This window comes from Apostichopus japonicus, chromosome 2 (assembly GCF_037975245.1).
Source record: "Apostichopus japonicus isolate 1M-3 chromosome 2, ASM3797524v1, whole genome shotgun sequence".
NCBI classification, from domain to species: Eukaryota; Metazoa; Echinodermata; class Holothuroidea; order Aspidochirotida; family Stichopodidae; genus Apostichopus; species Apostichopus japonicus.
The window spans coordinates 8,737,075-8,759,339 of NC_092562.1; the positions used below are offsets into that span (position 1 = coordinate 8,737,075).

General features: G+C 37.3%; 1 protein-coding gene and 2 long non-coding RNA genes across 6 annotated transcripts in view; 1 reads left to right on the top strand and 2 right to left on the bottom strand.

Annotated features, from left to right (window-relative positions):
• The window catches only part of LOC139976892 (translation initiation factor eIF2B subunit gamma-like), a 109,529-nt gene that overhangs the window by 44,273 nt on the left and 42,991 nt on the right, over positions 1-22,265 (bottom strand). For both annotated transcript variants that reach the window (XM_071985770.1, XM_071985779.1), the window contains exon 7: positions 21,190-21,314. In XM_071985770.1, the coding sequence (XP_071841871.1) occupies positions 21,190-21,314 (125 nt within the window). The remainder of the gene's footprint in view (positions 1-21,189; positions 21,315-22,265) is intronic.
• LOC139976987 (uncharacterized) lies at positions 9,651-13,266 on the top strand. Its single transcript, XR_011796356.1, has 4 exons — positions 9,651-10,241; positions 10,691-10,770; positions 11,478-11,715; positions 12,421-13,266. It is a non-coding gene; the product is annotated as an uncharacterized lncRNA (long non-coding RNA).
• Positions 13,270-15,835, bottom strand: LOC139976981 (uncharacterized). 3 transcript variants are annotated; one of them, XR_011796354.1, is made up of 3 exons: positions 15,105-15,835; positions 14,164-14,590; positions 13,270-13,636 (listed from the first exon to the last, which is right to left on the bottom strand). It is a non-coding gene; the product is annotated as an uncharacterized lncRNA (long non-coding RNA). The 3 variants fall into 3 exon arrangements; XR_011796355.1 differs by having other exon boundaries at positions 14,164-14,380; positions 15,105-15,826; XR_011796352.1 differs by lacking the exon at positions 15,105-15,835 and having other exon boundaries at positions 14,164-15,073.

Sequence of the window (22,265 nt, forward strand, 5' to 3'; positions counted from 1 at the left end):
GCATGCATTTCCTGAATGATTTCGATGCAAACCTTGTGCAGGTTGGTGCCACATATATAGTCAAATATGTGTCACATTCATGATGGATGCACTCATATCCAAGGACAACTTTGATGTAGTTTTGGTCAGCAAGGTTCTTCTTGTAATACTAAATGTGACCAGGTCTACGAAATGAATATCAAGTTCATTCCTCTGGGAATATTTAAAGTGTTCACACTTTGTGTGGTAGTTTTGAAAGCTTGATTTTGTCTCTTATTTTATACTATGGTTCCTGACTGCCTGTTTAAAAATCAAATGCAATACATCTTTGGAGTAATTAATTAATAGCACACTGGAATCGGACCCTTGCTGTACCTACAGACTTAATAGTGCAGTCACCTAAGTTTTCAACAAGTTGGACCCTGGAAAAACGTTACTGTATATCGTATATATCTTGATGTGTCAATATCTCAACATTGTCTTAATAGATATAAGGACATTTTATCAATAAATTTTTTTATCGATATATTTAAACATTTAATACTTTAATATTTCTAGCTTAGGATCATTTTAAAATGCCGATTATCTTTAAAAGCAGAGATCTTATTAGGATTCTTATGTATTATCTTGCAATGAAGCAAGTGAACAAAAAAATGAGGAATATTTTGAAAAAAAAAAAAATTGTGAGTAAGTGACCACATGAGTAGGAATCGATATAAATGCAAATTTATGCCAGTTAGATCCAAGTTTTAAAACTCCTCCAAGCTTTAATGAAGCTTTTAGGGTTATTCCACATCAAATTGACAGATTTTTGGAGAAGTCATTAGCTTTCCATTAATTACTACCCTCCTTGCATGATTAGAGCAGCATGAAATAAGTTTACTGTGGAAATTTCAGATGCTTTGCTTCAAAATTGTCTGACTTATGACCTTTGAAAAATTTTACAATTTGCTGGCTAAAGTGGCATCTTCTTAATTTTGAGGTGCTATTTCTCAGCTATTGAACATTAATACACTACCCTCATATCACAGAAACGTATAGAACCTGGCCCATAGAAAGGGTAATTAGGATATTCCAACATTGTATTGTGGAGTTTGGTCAACATAAAAATGTCAAAATATCTCATTTTTGTACTTTTGGTCAACATAAAAATGTCAAAATATCTGATTTTTGTACTTTTCCCTTAAAAATGTGGTCCTTAAAGTATTGCTTCAGGGTACTTAGCTATAAAAAGGTCACTATGTATTACATAGACAATACCATCTCTTAATGGGCATAACGAGCAAAATATTAGTCCTGAATTGAGGTTCAAACGATCAAGTTTCGTTCGTGAACTCTACAAGTAAGTGGGCAGATAATGCAGAAAAGGCGAGATAATAAAAGATTATTGATAGCCAGAGACCACTGGGCAATCAACATGTTTGTTTCCCATTTCACAAACAAATTATATATTCAAAACAACTAAACAAATATCTATTTTTAGACATAAAGTGAGAAGATTATGGCCTTGAAGAGCTGCAAAATGACAGATCTATACACCAGTTCCTGACAGTGTGAATTGGGAAATGATATATTTTCTATATTATACCCTAACTTGTGCCCACTGAGACAGGACACCTCTACTTGGCCATAGGGAACTTGGCTACAATTTACTCAGTGAGGGCAGTATTGCAGTAACAACAACAAGCACTGTAGTCTTATCATGGTCAGGCATTATTCATTACATATGCAGCACATGTACAGTACAATACCTACCAACAGTGCTCTCGGGACAACTTTAAGTGTGTCAGGAAGGTATGTGAGGAGAGAATATTTGGGGGGGGGTGAGGGGAGGGGGGAGGGAAAATGTTAAATCTAGATGTGAATTCAATGAAAGGAAAGATAATAGGTAGATGGGAGTGGAGATCAGTTGAAGATGAGGGGAATGGGTGATCAGTGGCAGATGGGAGGGGAGCTAAGATTAAAGGACCCGAGTGAAGACTCGCGCACAAAGCAACGTCTGATGCTGGTAATCTGACCTAGTTTCGTATGAGGTGTAACAGAAGTGTTAGACACCACCATCGATCCCAGAAAATACAAACACAGCTTGCTACCGTTGGTAATTAGACACTAGTGTACAGTCAATACATGCAGCAACGGCCAATACCCACAACACAGTGTACATAACAGCGATGGACATCTCAGGTCTAGATAAAAGATAACAAGGTAGATATCACGTTTCATTACTGTTTGCATTTTGTAGCGAAAAGAAAAAGACTTCACTTCCAAGCAACGAAAAGTTAACTTTTTTCAGGGGGCGGCACGCGGTTTGGGGCGAGTCTTCAATGCCTTTAAGTGAAGATGAGGTTGATGATAAGTTGTAGATAGGAGGGAACAAAGGGGAGATAAGTATATGATGAGGGGAGGGAAGTAGATGCAGTAAGTGGCAATGGGAAGGGAGGGAGCTAAGTTGAAGATGAGGGAGGGAGGGAGGGAGGGAGGGAGGGAGGGAGGGAGGGAGGGAGGGAGGGAGGGAGGGAGGGAGGGAGGGAGGGAGGGAGGGAGGGAGGGAGGGAGGGAGGGAGGGAGGGAGGGAGGGAGGGAGGGAGGGAGGGAGGGAGGGAGGGAGGGAGGGAGGGAGGGAGGGAGGGAGGGAGGGAGGGAGGGAGGGAGGGAGGGAGGGAGGGAGGGAGGGAGGGAGGGAGGGAGGGAGGGAGGGAGGGAGGGAGGGAGGGAGGGAGGGAGGGAGGGAGGGAGGGAGGGAGGGAGGGAGGGAGGGAGGGAGGGAGGGAGGGAGGGAGGGAGGGAGGGAGGGAGGGAGGGAGGGAGGGAGGGAGGGAGGGAGGGAGGGAGGGAGGGAGGGAGGGAGGGAGGGAGGGAGGGAGGGAGGGAGGGAGGGAGGGAGGGAGGGAGGGAGGGAGGGAGGGAGGGAGGGAGGGAGGGAGGGAGGGAGGGAGGGAGGGAGGGGAGGGGAGGGGAGGGAGGGAGGGAGGGAGGGAGAGGATGATATGTGGTAGAACATAGTTTAGCAAATCAAGATACATTGACTTCTTCACCATCAACATATTTTAAGAGGTGGTTATTCTCTCAGTGCTATTCAACACACACTATGCATTACTGTAAGAGTGTTTAGTCTAATCTGTCATGTTTACAACTTTTCATTGATCATGTTTTCATCATGTTTACAAGTTTTTCACACTTTGGCCTCTGCTGACCTTGTCCACAATAAACCATACGCTTCATCATTATCTACACACTATGTGATATTCACATACAGAGTATGAGATCTATCCAAGTTTCATTCCTTGGGATATCATTGTGTTATAAGATTGTAACAGTTTTACTGAGCTGCTGACTTCAAGTGAACTTTGACCTTGGCTATAAAAACCAGGCTATTTAAGCTTAGTATGGTGCATCCACATACAAAATATAAGATATATCAAAGTTTCCATTATTGAGGTACCATACATGTTTAATAAGTAAGGTTCTATACACACACCTATACCATATATGCATGCCATCACAACTGCAGAGGTTACAAGTTTCACAGAAACCAATGAAAGTAGTTTCCTTGTATAGTCAAAACAAAAACATTCCAGTCAGAAACATTCTTTAAATTCCCAAATATTTCATCCATTACCTCTGGCTAGTCATTAAATTTTCTCAAAAGTGAACGGCAACTTTTTTTTATTTAGCCTCACATAGACACAGCACGCCTTTCTGGGATGACCTTATCAAATTTTTGATCCTATCCAAACTAAAATCCTCTAACAATTAACTTGAATTTTAGTCGATTAAGTTTCTCTTCCAAATATTGAGTAATACATTGAACAATTTGTTTCTTATCCATGTACGGTATGATACAGTGTCTGGACAACGTACTGTTGGCAATCAAATACATTCATTCGTTAGCTGTTCATTATTCATTCGGTGACACCATCTAGGAGCAGGGCTCAAGTTTAACGGTCGTCTGATCATCCGAGACGACCAAAAATCACATCAGACAACCTAAAACCCTGCTTAGGTTGTCCGACGCACGACTAGCTTAATTGCCGTAGGTGTTCAACACAAGTTTCAAACAAAACTTGGAAAACTCATATATCCTTTTAAATAAAAATTCACCCCCAAAAATCCTAATATTTAGAAACAACGTAAGAAATACATCATATTTCCATATGTTCAGTAATGAGGAGAAAATCCTACACTTTAGCTGTACGGTGGCCGCGACCATACTTGATCCCTACCTCACGGACGCAAGCACGTATGACAAGCTAGCTGGAGTACACCCTGTATGCAGTACGATACTGTGAATGTGGGCATACCGCATGCAATGTATGTTGCTGCAATGTATGTGCTGTATACACTGGGCTTACCCTCTGTCTCTGGAAATTATCGGAAACCATTAAGAAAATCATTTTTTCACTACTGGTCAGAGAATTCCCGCAACCCAAAATGATTAATCCTGAACAGTGTCATACACCACATAAAATGTCTCTAACTCTACACTACAGTTCTGTTCAAGATTTGTCGATCTCCGTAAGACTATAGTCACTAAGAGTAACACCTAAGCCTCAGGCCTATTGACTAGGCCTGCGTAGCCTAACGTTACTGTACTCACCTAAAAGGCTAAATTGATACATGTTCAGTATCACTTACGGCTCTCGCGCAAGGCAGGCCATTTTACAAATTCAAGTGCTTTCATTTGGACACCTAAAAAATCCTTCGGACAACCAAATATGAAGGCAATTGGTTGTCCGAAGGACAACCTTAAAATTTTCTTAAAAATGAGCACTGAGGAGAGGATGTGTTGTTCTGATCAAATGTAGTCTTAATATGTATAGTACTCTGCAGACTTATTGACCAAATGCAAAAAGGTACTTCATAGTTGCATACATGTGGTAACTATTTAATTTTTATTTATTTTTTTATATTTTTTTTTATTATCATTCCAACAAGAGTCCAAACAATGTACAATTCATAATAACATATACTTTATGACCAATAGTCAATATTAATGACAACAACAAATAAATCATTAAACTTCAAATAAAGATTTCCACTTACTGTATGCCATCTGATATCAAAAGCATTTTGCTTACAACTAGTTTGATACATAAACTTTTCTTTTAAATAAAAAATTCTTTAAATCAATTTTACCATAGTTAAAGGAAGGTTTCTCATTTTTAACCTTACTTTTGTAAACACAAAATTTCAGAACCAGAAGGATGTTATTAAACACATAGTCTTTGTACAAATAATTTCCAAACAGAACAAGCTCTTTACTAACTACAGTAAATATTCAATTTAATTTGAACCCAGATTTGAAAATCCCTCCATACTTTCTGAGTGAAGCTGCATTCCCAAAATAAATGAATTAAACTCTCATCTGCCACCCCACAAAAAGTGCACAATGGATCATTGGTTTTGCCAATTTTAACCATTAGAGTATTTTTCCCAAAAATTCTGTCAAGAAGACAAAATTGGAACCAACGGAGCTTCACCTCACAAGTACATTTCCAATTGTATGAGCACACCTTATACCAATCTACTTCAGAAAAAAATTGGGGACAAGAGCATGTTCCATTTGTGAATACATTTATATTGGACCTTTTTATTTGTTCATAAAATATTATAAAACCTTTTAAACCCTTTTGGATCCATAAAAACAGTTTTAATATGAAAGCCTTGAAATGGGAGTGCAAGAGAATTATTTATCTGGCCTAATAGACCAGAAAAGGATTTCTCTATTGCTTTTTTAAAACCATGCACGTGAAGAAAATTTGTTCTCACATCATATTTTGTATAAATCTCATCAGCAGATAAGAACTCACCCTTAGAGTTTATCAGATCGTTAACATATAATATACAGTACCATGTCTTTGCCAATCTTTAAACAAAATGCATGTATTACCCACCTTAATTTTTTCGTTGTGCCAAATACTGGAACTTAAAACATCATGAATATTTTGGGGCTTGAGCGAAACAGTGAAATCCTTCCAGGCTGAAAAAAACACCTTTCCAGTGCTTCGTAAAAGATCAAGTTCATATAGTGTAATAATGTAATGGTACTACTATGGCAATTTTGGCAAACATGCATATGGAAAGCGAAAAGAGTTTGTCGATAGGTAAGACTTTTGTATATTACTAAATGATATGATATATCAGATTTTAGTTCAACGAAAAGTACTCTTGTTTTGACTTTCAGAAATGTCTCATGAACCCCCTGGAATGGGTTCATGCACCCCCTGGGGGGTTCCTGCACCCCAGTTAGTGAACCCCTGATCTACGTAGTACACAATCAGACTCAGTTACATGCTCCTAATTATAGAGCAACAAATGCATCTCTCCAGTACAGACATTGTGTGTATCACAATGTTAACATAATGTGTTTTATTTTCATTTGGATTCCTTTGTGACAGGTTATTGTCTCTTTGCACCACTTTTGTTTTTGAGATTTTGTTGGACTGAAGTAACAAATTATGTTGTAAGGCATGTTCATCTCTTCATTTATGAATAAATTATCACCGGATTATGGAAACTTGAACTCAATATTGTGAATTGGAAAGACAAAAAACAAGTTCTTAGAAAACTGTTAAATAGAACTTTAAAAGTGGCTCTTACTTGATAAAACTTTTAGACTTATCTCCATCCTAACAAAACAGAATGTCAAACAGACACATGTTCAGCTTGTCCCCCAGAAACCTTTGATTACTCTTCTATGCATTGAATATTAACTACAAGAAACTGTTGAGCATGCATTACAATGTGACAAATCTTCGGTGACCTGCTGAGAGCAGGAAGTAAAATCCAGAATCCAAAAATTAAAGAGCTGTGCAGGAATGTTCCAGTTGAGACTATTAAGCTTATGTACAGTAACTTGTATGTAACTTGTATTTATCATTTCATATTTCATGTTCTCTTCACTAGTTGTCATAAAGTATGCTTAATAATACGATACCTACTACTAGGAAGAATCTCTTTTCCATTATAACAGTGTCAATTAGAAGGTTGACATTTTTGGAACTTATCCAGCTGATTTGATGTCTTCATTTACTTGCACATTAACAACCATTCATATGGTGCAAAACGGTTAGAAAGCAGCCCGACAAATCTATAGCCCCTCTTCACCTTTGACAATGTTCGTTTTACTCCGACACCCCCAGCCAGTATTCTCAAAATGACAAAAAATGCATGAACCATGTTATAGACAAAACATTTGTGGGCTTCTAGGTGTTACCAAGTGTAACTTATGAAATACTATGCCAGAATGGTGAACAGCAAGATTAGCCTAGTTATTAAACTTATTCCATCATCAAATATTTCATAGATGAACACTGTTACTTGAAGCCAGTGTTTTGTTATAATGCAGATCTTAAGATTCTATTTGTTTTCTATGGACTTGATAAATATACATAAGTAATATATAATATCAGAATGTATTACTGTATATCTGCTCATTAATATATAAATAGGCAATTAGATAGTTATTTAGACATTTTGATCTATTTTCTTAGCGATCATCAAACAGAAAAGTATTGTTCAGAATAAATAGTGATGTTTTTAAGTGCCATGATTTTCTCAAAGAAAGTCCAACTGTTACATTGGTGAAATATCTCTCAATATTAACCAATGTTACTAAATAGAGTTATCTGCACAGGGTGGAATGCGTGAATGGTTCATTACTCGCAGGGGCAATATCAACAGGGGTGTGCCATAAATGCTGTGCACAATATGGAACCCTGTTGTTAATCTACAAGAAATAAAGAAACTTATCGATATATGTAATGGACTTGCAAGAAAAGTTAGAGAAGACATGCAAAGTAGCTGAAATAGAACCGAAGAAAGCAAATAAACTCTGAAGAAAGCTACTAAACTCTTAATACAATTGAAAGGTCCTTTCAAAGTAGTTGAAAAGTTAAATTATGTATCGAATAAACATGGGGCATCGTTGTCAAACCACTTTTAATGCAAGCTCACTTTTATAGAACAGAGACAAATTAAAAAAAAGAAATTAAAAACAAGGATGGAAATAACCTTTCATTTCACCTAGATTAGAACAGAAAGAATAGACCTTTACATAAAAGATGTGCATATTAGTGCTTGAAAACAAACAAAAGAGACAGGTTAAGTGAATGTTAGGCAATTACAGAAGAAGAAAAAAACGGCATTCTGGGTAGAACAAATTTAGGAATGAGATGAAACTGATTGATGAAACTCCTATCACATGTAAACTGTACCCAATTCCACATGCACCACAGGAGAAAGATATTGAACTGCATGTGAGCATGCGTTTCCATTGGTAGCACTCCTACAGATGGTTGGCATGTTAAGAAACTGTGTACAACAACGTATTCGAGATGCAGAAGAAATATTTTCTCAACTATCTTGAGATTGATATTTTTTCAAAACTAGACCTTAGCACAGCATATTGGCAGGAATTCAAAAGTTATATCACTTTTGTTACTCATAAGGGTCTTTATCAGTTTGAAACCATGCCATTTGGTTTAGTTATTAAACAGGGTGACGGCTTTAGAATCATAAGAAAAAGGTATTAATAGCAGGGTACATAATGATATTGATGATATAAGCTGCTTCATACACCCACGTGGGAAGAGCATTTGAAAGTGTTGAACGAAATATTAAGTAGATAAAAGCACAGCAAACCAAACAGCACAGCCATCAAATGAAGAGATTGGCATTTCTGGACATATTGATGGTATGGTATCAAGCCATAACGGACAAAATAGAAGCAATTAAAATAGCCAGTAGACCGGTTACAAAAACAGATTTACAGTAAGGTCATATTTAGGACTAACTGGTTTTTACAGATGATTCATACCTGATTTTGTAGCCATTGCATAACCACTTACAGATTGCACTAAGAAGGGTAAACCAAACTGGATCAAATGGGGGGGGGGGGGGGGTGGGGGGGGGTGGGGGGGGGCAAGTCAGGAGAGGTCAATTCAGACATTTCAATTCTAAATTGACAATATCACCTATACTCTAATTAACAAAACTTGAACAAGATTTTATTTTGAGAAGTGACACCTCAGAAAGTGTAATATTGTTTTAAAGAGTTGGGTGAATTGTTCCCCGTAACACATGCAAGCAAAGATGATATTCAGCCACAGAAAAGGGCTGTCTTTCAATAGTATGGGCAGCACAGAAGTACGAACCATACTTGTTCGGTAAGTATTTCATTATACAAAGTGATCATCACCGACCACTTGCATGTTCAAAGAAACATAAAGCTACAAATGGGCATATTTTAAGATAGGCACTAGTAAGTACTATTCAGTACAACAATACATACTTCAACATACAAGTTATTAAAGACCGTCGCCACAACATTGGTGCAGACAACATGAGTAGCAGTAATAAGAGACTTCACACCGAATTATTTAGTGGTCAATTAACGTTGATAATTAAATGGTATGGCAAAAGCAAAAATAAAATATTAGTTTTTACTGTAGTTACTTCAGTTAATTTGGCTGAAAACATAAACATTTTCTTCCCGATAAGGGAGGTAATTGCAGCGATGGACATCTCAGGTTCAGATAAAGATAACAAGGTGTCATGTTTCATTACTGTCTTCTTCTTGTAGTGACAAGAAAAAAAACCTTCACTTGCAAGCAACCGAAAGTTTACTTTTTGCAGAGGGCGGCAAGCGGTTTGGGGCGAGTCTTCAATGCCTTTAAAGGTCAAGTGACACGTAACAGATTTCCTTCAAACTTACACAAATTGAAAAGCTACATATCAAAACCCTATATTCCAAATTTGGAGTTCCACAATTGTTTCTTTGCTGTTTTAATTAAGTTAATAACCAAGCTAATTCCGAAAGATAATGACGTCACGGGGGGAACCGCCAATGTTACCAAAACTATGTATGCCTAATATGCTAACCGAGATCAAAGCCGTAAACAAAACGTCACGAACAGTAAACAAAATATCAGATGAGAATGGGTGCACAGCAGTACAAGAAAGTTTCGTGTTCGTCAACACTGTATACAGCGATAGCTTAGTACCAGTGCACTCAGCCAGCCTAGCTGCCTATAAGTAAAGATTGGCTTGGACCTTCGAGCGAATCTTATGTGTGCAGTGCGCCCTTCACCAGTTAAAGTTTCGATTCCTATCGCCTATCCGCGCAACTTGGACTTGGAACACCAACAGCTCGCCGTCTACAAGACAATGTCGTTCCTTCTCTATTTGGAGAAAGTATCTTCAAATCTCGAGGAGATATAGAAACAAGTAGACCAGTAGTTGCGAAGCTGGATCGGAAAAGAGTAAGTGTATTTTCTGGCCTAGGCCTTCTACAACAATGACTAACTTGGTATTATTACTATCTTACAGTAGCCTAATTCTTATAATTTCGTTCAGTTAGTTAGGCCCTAAATTAGGTACGGCGACGATAAAGTTAGGCGTAGGCTAGGGCTATATTAACTTTCATTTGTGGTACATCATGAAAAATCCAGAATAACAAGCATAAGATGTTTACATGTCATTTTGCCCAATATTATAATGTGCTCCCACCTATCTATATACTCAAGAGTCATAGCTCATATGTTTCACAGTAAATGACATCCTTATATTTTGCCATTTTTGTTGGTAGGGCTGCAATTTTTGTTGCAAGAGAAAACGCTTGTGACAGGTACTTTCAAACATATCAAACTGCTTTCTTAAATGAACTTTCATAACTTCCTTGTTATTTTCTTTTCCAATTTTCAATACTTAGATTAATCTAGAAGCTGTTCCCCAACCAACTGCAGTGAAAATAAAGGCAGGATTCTGCAGAATGTACATCTCCATCTAAAGGTAGCATGATCTTATAGACATGTGCTTGATATTACCGAAAAACAGTTGGGAAATGGGGGAGGGGAGGGTGGTGACAGGCATTAAAGATTTAAGTAGTCAGTTTTGAACGGGATACAAGGAATCTCCACCAGTAAAACATTGAGGCATGTATATGGGGGGGGGGCAAGCTACCAGACAAAAAGGAGGCAGGGGGGTTGGGGGGAGAAAATGTGGTAGAGAAGTGTAAGCTAGGGTAATACAAGGAAGAATGGAAAACTTTCATACATCTATAGAGTATTCTATAGCAGAAGTGAGTACAGGGGCCAAAATTTTAGAAACAGTACTCGTTGAAAGCAAAATAGCAATTAAAACTGCACATTGGGCAGGCTGACTAGGGGATAATATACATTGTATTTTATCCATCATATCCGCCTGCCTGACGAGAGTGGTTGAGGAGGCTATACCTGATGGCTTCACAGGAAAATATAAAGGCTACAGCTATAGTTACTGAGAGAAGGGAGATTACATTGTAGTTATACAATATGAAACCAAGCTGAAGTCATTTGCAATGCTCATGGTGTGAGTGGCCCATATTTTTGCAGCCACATAAAGCAGGAGGATATGCTCTCCTTCAGAAAAGATAAGTGAACCATCTAGGCAGCTGACCCCTGTCCAAGAGCAGCCTACTGTATGTGTGTGGTATAATAAGCGTTTATTCTAATTTTCAGTGAATGTAACACATGTAGAAGTCCAGTGTTCACTGGTCCCCCTACCACCATTGAAGTTGCTGACTGGACCAACAGAGACAAGAACACCATCAAAGCAACCAGGGCCATCTCACAGTGGCGATGATGGTCCGTCTGCTGCTGTGGCATCCACATCAGGATACACCGAAAAACCGCCAGGTAGTCCGGACTACACTCCATCAGTTAACTCATCTGAGCATGACAAAGATGACCCTTCAAGGTAATTTTCAAGATTGATAGTAGATTAGTCTGGAAAATCAATTGGTGCCATAACTTTCTGGAAAGAGGATCATTATTAATTTTGACACCAACACTGTGGGGCAGTCTGGAATGTGTGGTGAGGCCATCAGTCTTTACTTCAATTAGCATATACATACTGTATCTGGTAGAGTTGTCACAGCTGTATGTGAACAAGAAATAAAGGCACAAACAAGTAGTTGGATTTTACAGAGTATATTATATCTTCACTTGGCTGGATATCTGCTACTGAATACAAATGGTGAAAGTTGCATCTTATACACTATTTTACCATGCATTACAAGGGGATGGGACAGGATGTTACTCTGTCCACATGTTTACTTTACTACATAAACAGTGGTTAAGCTACTGAGACAATGACCACACATCCTGCTGAAGATTACATAATCCATAATATTAGGTGCACAAACAGGTGAAGGGTTTTTGTTGTAATCAGTAAAAAATATATTGGAATTGTTCAGGCACAAGTTGTCAGGTTAAACCTGACCCATGTATCCACACCAATTGAGGTGTACTCAGCTGTCGCCTTAGTTGGGCATCCAAAGACTTGACCGACAACTGTGCCATGCCTATTGACCGAAATGGAGTGATTGGAATGCCTCTATCTAAGTGGTATGTTTTTATAAACTATTATTATATTATTCTTCATATCTTTACTATTCTACAGATTATGTATGGGAACTTCTTGACTGCTTGCAACAACTTCTGCAGAAGTGGAACTCTGGGAGAGGAGTGTCCTGTTCCTGTCAGAAAAGAGCCCCCACCCCTTGCAAGCTCCTATGTTCATCTGAACAATGAGGATGCCATAAAACAACACCGAAGCAGATTTCAAAAGCTTTGCTGAAGTACTGTAGTTGATGGCCTCCCAAGTTCTAATTTTGTTTCATTGTAGTGGGGAGCAATCGACTCTGTGAATCGTCTGTTCACATGGTGTATGGCACAGCTGCAGAGCAGTATTAATTAACAGGTCGCTACCAGCCTTTAGGGAAGTTGCTAAAGTTTTACATTCAAGTTTTACTTACATCTGGTTTCCATTGTAACTAACTATTAGTAATGATAACATTATATTTAAAAAAAAATTCCAATGACAAGTATTCCTTTCTAGAGAGCTTAGACTTCATAAATGTAAATTTCATGCTGACTTACTATTTGTATGCAACTTTGGTGTTTCAAACATGTTGCCAATTTTTTGTTTTTCTCGAAAAGAATTGACAGAAATTTGCTGTTTGTTCCCCGCATGGGATAAAATGTGATTTTTTTTATCTCATTTATGATCAAGTAACCTTGATATTCCATGGATTAATGAACAATTTCAGATTGATTCTCATTACAATTTTATTAAAATGAAAGCCTAAGCTCTCCAGATCCCATTGACATAGTGGTTTAGGGTACTTAATTCAAACTATTCTTCTATTTTAACCTAGTATATTTGAGATTTCAATCATCCAGATTTTGTTGGCAGGCTACTAGAAGTGACAGCTTTGCTTACAAGAGAGAATACATACAAAAAATTAACTTGAGTTTTTATTATTTATTACTGTTATGTACTTCCCAAACTTGAAAATGTAAAATTTCATCCAAGATTGTAGTTAATACCATGAAACAGAAAAATGTAAGCTGGAATTCCAAAATGTTCACCATTCAGCCACAAAACAGACAGGACTGAACCCTGTTTCTATAAAACTTTGCAGAAATGATACTATGACTTGGCATAAACAGTCCACATTCTCAGTCTTGATAATTTAAATCCTTCATACTGTTCAGATGGTAAAGCTTCTCTAATCCTCTTTACTGCATAGGATGGGAGAACAACACAAATCTCCTTCCCTAAAAACTGCTAGCTCATCCGTGCAAGTTGTCTGTATGCTGTGTGTCTGTATTTCCTGTAAAATAATCATATGAAAACCAGCTATAAAAGATGAAGACACACAAAAGCTTGGTAGCCATCTGGGGACGTCAATTTTAAAATAAATTTCTATATGATTTCCAGAATTTGCTTGGCCCCTAAATCTGCCTCCCCTAAAGTAAGCCTAGCTATGCCATTTATACAAACTGATCATTGTATCTCGGGGACTAAAATTTGTAAATGGATCGTGCACAAGCATGGTGGACATTTTTTGTGTGGCATTTGGTTCCATGGCTCAGTGTTAATGACTACTATGTCAGTCAGCATGATAAGGGTTAACCTCAAGGGCATTACACCAGTTTTTGGTCAAAATGACCTAATCAGAAGCAGGTTTTGAACATGGTGCACAAATTTTCTTGATCAAATCTATATCTTAATGTTATTCCTTTCACAACGAAACAAAACTAAACTTATGAATACACCCTCTGTATTGTTACATCTTTCAACAGCAGGTCAGAGCAATGAATAAAGGTATACAACAAAAATAATGTATTCTATACTTACTCTTGGATCCTGTTTTCCTGTGCACGTCCACCATACTGTTGACGGTACATGTAGTAGGCTGTCTGAAGAAACAATGGGTTCAGGCACATAGCTTCAAAACCTGGGTGTAAGGTGATGCATGCAGCACCTTCTTCATCCATCACTATCCTTATCTATTTCGCTGCAGCATCTACACTCCCTTGCTGTAGGCATCACAGCACGTTGGCCACAATGACACCTGTAAACAATACAAACCAGTTCAAATAATAAAGAGCCAATTCAATGACTTCATACCAACCTCAATTATTGGGGCATACTGTACTAACATGTCAAAATAGAAAAGGGGCACCTCTGAAGGGCAATCTACCATTGAAGCTCCTTACAAGTAACATCACTAGTAAGGAGGGGGTAGCCTCTTCTTAGAAGTCTTGCCTCTGTTGGGACAATGCTGCAAAGGAAAATAAAACAGGCCGATATTGCCTCGTTTCCAACTCTTTCCCACTTCTGAATCCATTCCCTAGATTGAGAAAATCTGGTTATGAAATTAGCTCAAGCGGAAATGACAAAAAGCTGGTGTGAGGTGCCACCTTCTCCCTCCCCCCACCCTTTCCCTGATTTGTGGTAACTTCACTAATTTGCCACTAGGCCTACATCTGCTAGGAAATTAATAATAGGCCACCTCTGAATTTGTTGTGCACTCTTCCAATTGGCTCCTTCAATCTACTAACCAAATGAATTATGTCTGTGTGACATGTTCCTGGGGCATGTGCTGCCACAACTTTTAAGGAAAATAGTAACTTCCTTAACTTTACTCGACCGCACATTCATGTTAATTTTGCTGCCCCATCAACAAATTGGCTAGCTAAGTGTATGAGCAAAGTTAGGAAACATTTATCGGTTGTAGGCCTGACTAGTGACACAACTATCCTATATAAAGTATAGTACACTTGGCGTAACGTTACCGTTATATTCCGTCAAGACGATCAATTTCGACATCGCTGTCCGATCCCGCTTCCTCTTCGCTGGTCTCCGGTTCGAACATGTAGGGAAAAACTTCCCCACGATCGTCCACCATGTCCTCCATTTCCCTTACTTCTTCGCCGTTGCTATCTAAATACTGTGTGTCAATGCCACCGGCAGCCATTTCGCGATATGTATAAGCTATGCTGTGCTGTGTATATATGCGTACTACAGTGCGTGTATAGAAACTGTGTATGTGGTATGCAATAGCAGTTCCAAGCGACGATATCATGCACTTTCGACTTGGTAAACAAATGACGTCATTTGTTTTCGGCTTTCCCTGAACGAGTCAATCTAGCCGATTTTTGCGGAGTTTATGTTGCTTGATAGGAAGAAAATGCAAGGAATTTATGAAAAAAGAAGTCAATGGATGTTTTGTTCGATGTCTTATGTATCAATTTGTGATTTTTCATCTTAATCCAAATCTTAACTTTCTTGTAACAGACTGCTGAAAAAGGTAATATTTTCGAGAAGTTTGAGATTTCTCCATACCCAATGCACTGCGCAGAACATATACAGTTTGCACTCTTCTGCGCTCCCCCCGTGACGTCACTGAATCTATTACGTAATAGTACTTTTTACCGATTTCTACCCCTTTGGAGACGGAAAAAAATTGCGGTGTTGGGTTTTTGTTAATGTAAGAATTGTTAAGTTTAATATTATGTTAAGTCAAGTCTACGTGTCGCTTGACCTTTAAGCCTAGCCAATTGAAGTTCATCAAACAATCTTGATTGGACAATGAATAGATAAATGAGTATATAATATTTTTATGAATAAACTTGAGTCTTGATTTATATAAGAAATTTCTCAAGCCCAACCCAAGCTCAATATTATATTTTAAATAATATTTTCACTTCAACTTTTTTCAAAGACAACAGAAGAAGAAAATTGTTCAAAAGTATGTGAAAATACTTGCAGTATACCATCTTTAGCGTGTGCAAATAGCGAACCATTTTACACATTTAATTTACTTTCTAGATTGTTCGCGGACAAAAATCAGTCTTACAAATTTAACTTGCTTCAAGTTTGCCAAAAATACTGCTTTGGTTTATATTTAAATATATGCAAAATGCTTGAAACTGTAGCCTGTTAGAAATACAACTCTAATTATTGTAATGGCCCATATGAGATTCTGTAGTTTAGTGCGAGGTTGCTTTGGTTTTGCTACTCTCTGTGTTGATTGAATCTATTGCCACTACTTAAGAGAATATATCCACAGCAGCGAGGATTTAACCCTGCATCAGCAGCTAGTGTATGTTATTACTGTGAGGATGATGGTGCCACTTAGGGTACATGTTACAATGTAGGTTAGGTTAGGAAAATGCAAATTATGGTATTGCCCTAGTGACGCTTATGTAGTAGTTGGCTTGGCACATATTACCATATCTGGTTAAGGCTGTCTAACTGCATTTGTGATTTAATAAAATGAGTCAGTCTTAGGATAGCTGCACAGTATGATGTTCCTATATCCTTTGGTGGGGGTGTGGGCCGATAGCTGCAGTGTTATGCTCCTATATCCTATGGTGGGATGTGGGCCGATAGCTGCAGTATTATGTTCCTATATCCTATGGTGGGAGTGTGGGCCGATAGCTGAAGTATTATGTTCCTATATCCTATGGTGGGGGTGTGGGCCGATAGCAGCAGTGTTATGTTCCTTTATCCTATGGTGGGAGGGGGGGCAATAGCTGCAGTATTGTTCCTATATCAAATGGTGGGATGTGGGCTGATAGCTACAGAATTATGTTCCTATATCCTATGGTGGGGTCTGGGCCGATAACTGCACAGTATTATGTTCCTATATTCTATGGTGGGGTGTGGGCTAGCAACAGTGATTTGGTACTGTTTTGTTGTTATATTCTTTGGTACTTGTTGTTTGTTGTTAGAGTTTCAGTTGATAACTAGAAAGGTTTCAGAGTATTTAGACTGCTTAAACAGCAGTATAAAAGCATTGTGGTATAGGTAAAGTTGAAAGTGGTTGCTATGGCAACCAGACTAATTGCCATAATTGTTCAGTTCCACAACCTGGCTTGTATCGAGGTACTTTTCACTGTCTTAAGTTTGTTTAGAGGGGGTACAGATTAAGAGTGGCGAGCAATATCACACTATATGCAGGTGATGTTCAGACTATTATCATTTGAGGTTGTTCCTTAAACTTAGCATGTTTAATCCCTGCAGATGACCCGAGATACTGTGTTCTCCAGACTAACCTGTGTTCTGAAGATTATCATCATAAGTGTTTTGGTGTCAAGGGTCAAAAAGTACATCTGGTACCATAGGGATATCCTATATATGTATGTATTAATTACACACATGGAGATACTGGTATCTTTTGCAGGTGTTTGTTGTGAGCGTCACGTTTCAAGGAACATTAGATTATTGACTTACAGAATATACAGAGCCAGACTCCTCAGATATATTTGTTTGTGTCTTTGAGTAGACAGTCTGACTAAACATCAAACCTAGGTTACACACTGTAGATAGTCTTGATAATAGGGTCTCTAGGCTAGTATAGGCACTTTGTTTGACCATGGAGGTAAAAACAGATTTACCTCCATGGTTTGACGAACTCTTTAGTCACCTGCATCTGTCAAGGGGACTATTAGTTGTAAAGGTTTTGAGTTGGTTTACTCATTTTTTTACACAACAGCAATGATCAAATTACCCTGACTTTTCATATAACACCCGGCCTCCAAATATTGTGGACTTTTCCAGGCCTGGAAAAAAAATATATATGATTTCCGTTTTTCCATGACTCTGCAGAATTTCCAGAACCTGTTCTAACCCAGCGCTTTGGGGAAGAAAAGTAGAGTGCTGTCAATGAACTTTCATAAAGGTAGCTAATTTCTCTAATTGCTATTTCACCTCTAATTTCTACCTATCTATGAGAAGGCTGATTAATACAGTATCTCTGATAGAGTTGAACAGAGGAGAGCACCACCTGCCTACCAGGCTGCTGGTTTTATCTTTATCACACATCCTTTTCTTTTGATGATCAATTTTGTTGATAAATGTTAGGGTCAAGCGTTGTCAACATTGCAGCAATACACAGCTTGCGATTCCACACATTTTTCTCACAGCTTGAGGAATGACATGATACAAATTATACACATCAAAAGAACAAAAAAATTATCACGAGAAGCTGTTGACTGCCCGAGGTAAATGCCTCCCATTGGAAACAGGTGGTGCGCTCATCTTAATACTCACAGGTGAAAACCTAATTATATCACATCTAACTCAAATTAGTTCATTATATAAGCTTGTTTTTTCAAAAGCACAAATATAAAATCTTTAACAATACAGATTGCTTCCGACTCTTATTATTCGTGACAGCTTCATCAAAGTAACAGAACAACTTTTACTGATAGAGAGGTTTAGAATTATAAGCTGGAAAATTCATGCGACCTATATAAAGATGATGTAATATATATCTGATGTTGAATGTGGTTTGAGTTGACATGATACAGTTATCAACTTATTATGTATACAGTTATCTCTTAGAGGTAGACTCCAGCCTGGTTAACTCAGGGTAGATAACTTAATATATATTTTATCTTGAATGTGGTTTGAGTTGATATGATACAGTTATCATGTATTCAGTTTCAGTTTATTTATTTCCAGTATAAATATAAATATTTATAAAAAGGACATCAAAAATTCAAAAAGTATGTTACGAAAATTGAAGACGAATTAGTACTCAACAAGTTCATTTAAACATGAAATTAAAATATGAATATTAGTATAGAAAATTAAATATTTAAACACATTTACTGAATATTAAAATTACAATAAAGGTTTAACTTTGCCATTTTGAATATATATAGCAGCTACAAATGAATTTTTGTAAGCACATATTCTGTATTTGGGAGTTATTGACTTGTTTCTTAGATTATAGTTAGTCGTTTTGAATAGAGATGTCAATTCATTGTGTAGTGGATGATTTTCATTTTTATAAATATTCGTACTTACTCTTATAAAATCATTTTTGACAGTATCATTTACCTTCGCTATCAAAGTTTCAAAGTGTATACAGTTATCTCTTAGAGGTAGACTACAGCCTGGTTAAACTGAGGGTAGATAATGTTATATATCTTTCCTAGAGACAGTTGACTGAATCTTTACTTCAGTCGGTGTTTGGACAAATTTTCTTCAAATATTCTTGAAATTTAAACACCCAAAAGGGCGTTGTCCAACATCAGTTCCTTCTTTATGGGGTGATAGTTATAGACTGCACAAGTCATAACAATTAAGGATTGTATTGATTTTTGGCAAGAAACTCATTGTAAGACTGTAAAATGACAATGACCAGTCTATTGTTTTTAAGGAACAATGTGGTTCTCTTGTAAAATGACAATGACCATTCTATTGTTTTTAAGGAACAATGTAGTTCTCTTGTAAAATGACAATGATCATTCTATTGTTTTTAAGGAACAATGTGGTTCTCTTGTAAAATGACAATGACCAGTCTATTGTTTTAAAGGAACAATGTGGTTCTCTTGTAAAATGACAATGACCATTCTATTGTTTTTAATTAACAATGTAGTTCTCTTGTAAAATGACAATGACCATTCTATTGTTTTGAAGGAACAATGTGGTTCTCTTGTAAAGACAATGACCATTCTATTGTTTTTCAGTTTATTTTTCCGTATTGGTTAGTGTTGACATTCTGTAATTACATTCACTGAATTTTAATTTATTATCATAAACTTTGTAAAATGAATTGGCACACTGATGTTGCTATGGAGACTGGCCAAATTATTGAGTTCTTCAATATATTTGCAAGCTACTGTACATGAATGTGAAGCATTTGTATCTCATTTCACATACGGCCCAAAAATGTTGCAAATTTGTAAAATCATTTTGATATGTTGTTAATCATTGAAAATGACTGGCATCAATCTAAGTTGTATTTCTATTTCCTCTTTACTTTTTACAAAATGAACCTTAAAGCATCTGAGTCTTATAAATTAAAGTTGTTACTTTATATTCTCACACACAGACCAATGGATTAGTTCCTCTGATGTAATGCAAAATTCAATGAGAATAGGACACATATAACATGTTCTAATTGCATTACAAATTCATCAATGACAAACGACCTTAAAAGTAATTGAAGGGTAATCTGTTGTTAACCTTAAAATTTAAGTCCGCACTGAAGAGCTGATGTCGTCATCAACTTAGCCAAAGAGTAACATTCAGAAGATTTGATATATTTTCTTTAATGCTAAATATCTCGAAAGCTGGAATAGCTATGAACTATTACTTGCACTCAAACATTCGACTATGACATATCAAAGAGATTATGACATATCAATACTAAATTTCTACTTTTGAAGGGCATATTTTGCATAAGTTTGTTTTATATTCGGCACCTTAACGACTAAGCCAAATAATATTCACACATAATTGGCCCACCCTTCAACCTAACTAGGAGCAACAATGTACAACAGTTTGGCTGTTCTGAATAAGCAAGTTAAATTAACTGTATAATCCAATAAATAAACCTATGATGTATTGTTTTAATTGTTTCATTATTACAAATTCAACTGACTCATTGTCGGGCAGTTTTGATGGACTTAATTAACAGCTTAGGCTTAAAGTGCCTTATGTAATAATAATAATAGTAGTAAACAGTTTTTATATAGCGCAACTTACAATAAAGTCTCGCCGCGCTGTACAAAAGAAAGTGAAAGATATGTACACAATATACAATAAGAGTAAACATAACAATTATAACAATGAAAACAGGTGTGTCTTCAAAACAGTTTTGAACATCTCCACAGCCACCACATTCTTTATGTTGAGTTGGAGTTTATTCCAAAGGAGGGTTGAGGAGTACTGCAAAGATCGCTCCCCATAAGATTTAGTGGACACAGGGTGCATACAGAGCAATGATTGGGTGCTAGAGCACCCAATTGTGTAGTCATTTGTACATTTACATAGTCACCTTCTGGTCCACAACCAGACCCTTTATTGAGATGACTTAAACATTTATCTCCTTGATCCAAGGAATTAAACAAAAAAACCTACCTTGCTGCTTTTCTTTTAAATCTTCTTCATTCTCACCGACTTGAACTGGAATTGATGGTCTGCTTCTCTTAAACTGCTTCTTCACAAAGAATGGAATAACTTCTCCCTTTAGAGTGGTCAGTGATCTATTAATGACCAGTTAAAACAATGGCACAGAATTAGTTTCATATATTCAGTCATGAATGTCACTTACAATCAAGCAGCAAAAGACAATACATTCACAATGGATTTGGTGCTACAAAAGATAATATACAGACAACAACTTGTAATTGGAAAGCCTATCGGGTTTATGATTCCTTGCCTTTAAGAAGCCAACTAAAATTTGTCTAACAAATACACAAGCAACAGCTCAATAACAGGGATATACCCAACAGCATATATATCACTTAACATGTGGTATGGATCAATCAACTCTGTGACTAGAATTTTACAATATCTAACTTGTTTCTCAATATTTGCTAACATTGAGCTCAAGAAAAGCCTCCCCTGTTTCATAAACAGACACAATGATAGGTGCATTGTCATGGCATGGAGATTTTATTGACCATATTAAGGTCACAAATCAAATCTGTCAACAAAAAAATTGGGGGATGAAAGAAATTTACGATGTGACATGATCCAAGAAAAAGGAAAGATTTCAGAAAAAGTAACATTTGTATAGATTGATTTTTTCATGATGATGTTAGCTGCTCAGTACAGGCCTCAAGTTTATGTTAATATTTTATAAATACTGTAATACACGTAACATCTCTGGTTGAAAGTGCAACCAGCTTGGAGGACATGTAATGCCTCAGGATACAACTGCAACAACCTTGGAGTGAACATAACATCTCTGGTTGAACTCCAACCAGCTTGGAGCACATGTAACATCTCTGGTCACAACTGGAACCAGCTTGGAGCACATGTAACATCTCTGGTCACAACTGGAACCAGCTTGGAGCACATGTAACATCTCTGGTTACAAGGGCAATCACCTTGGAGTACACGTAACATCTCTAGTTACAACTGGAATCACATTGGAGTGCACTTAACATCTCTGGTTGAACTCCAACCAGCTTGGAGCACATGTAACATCT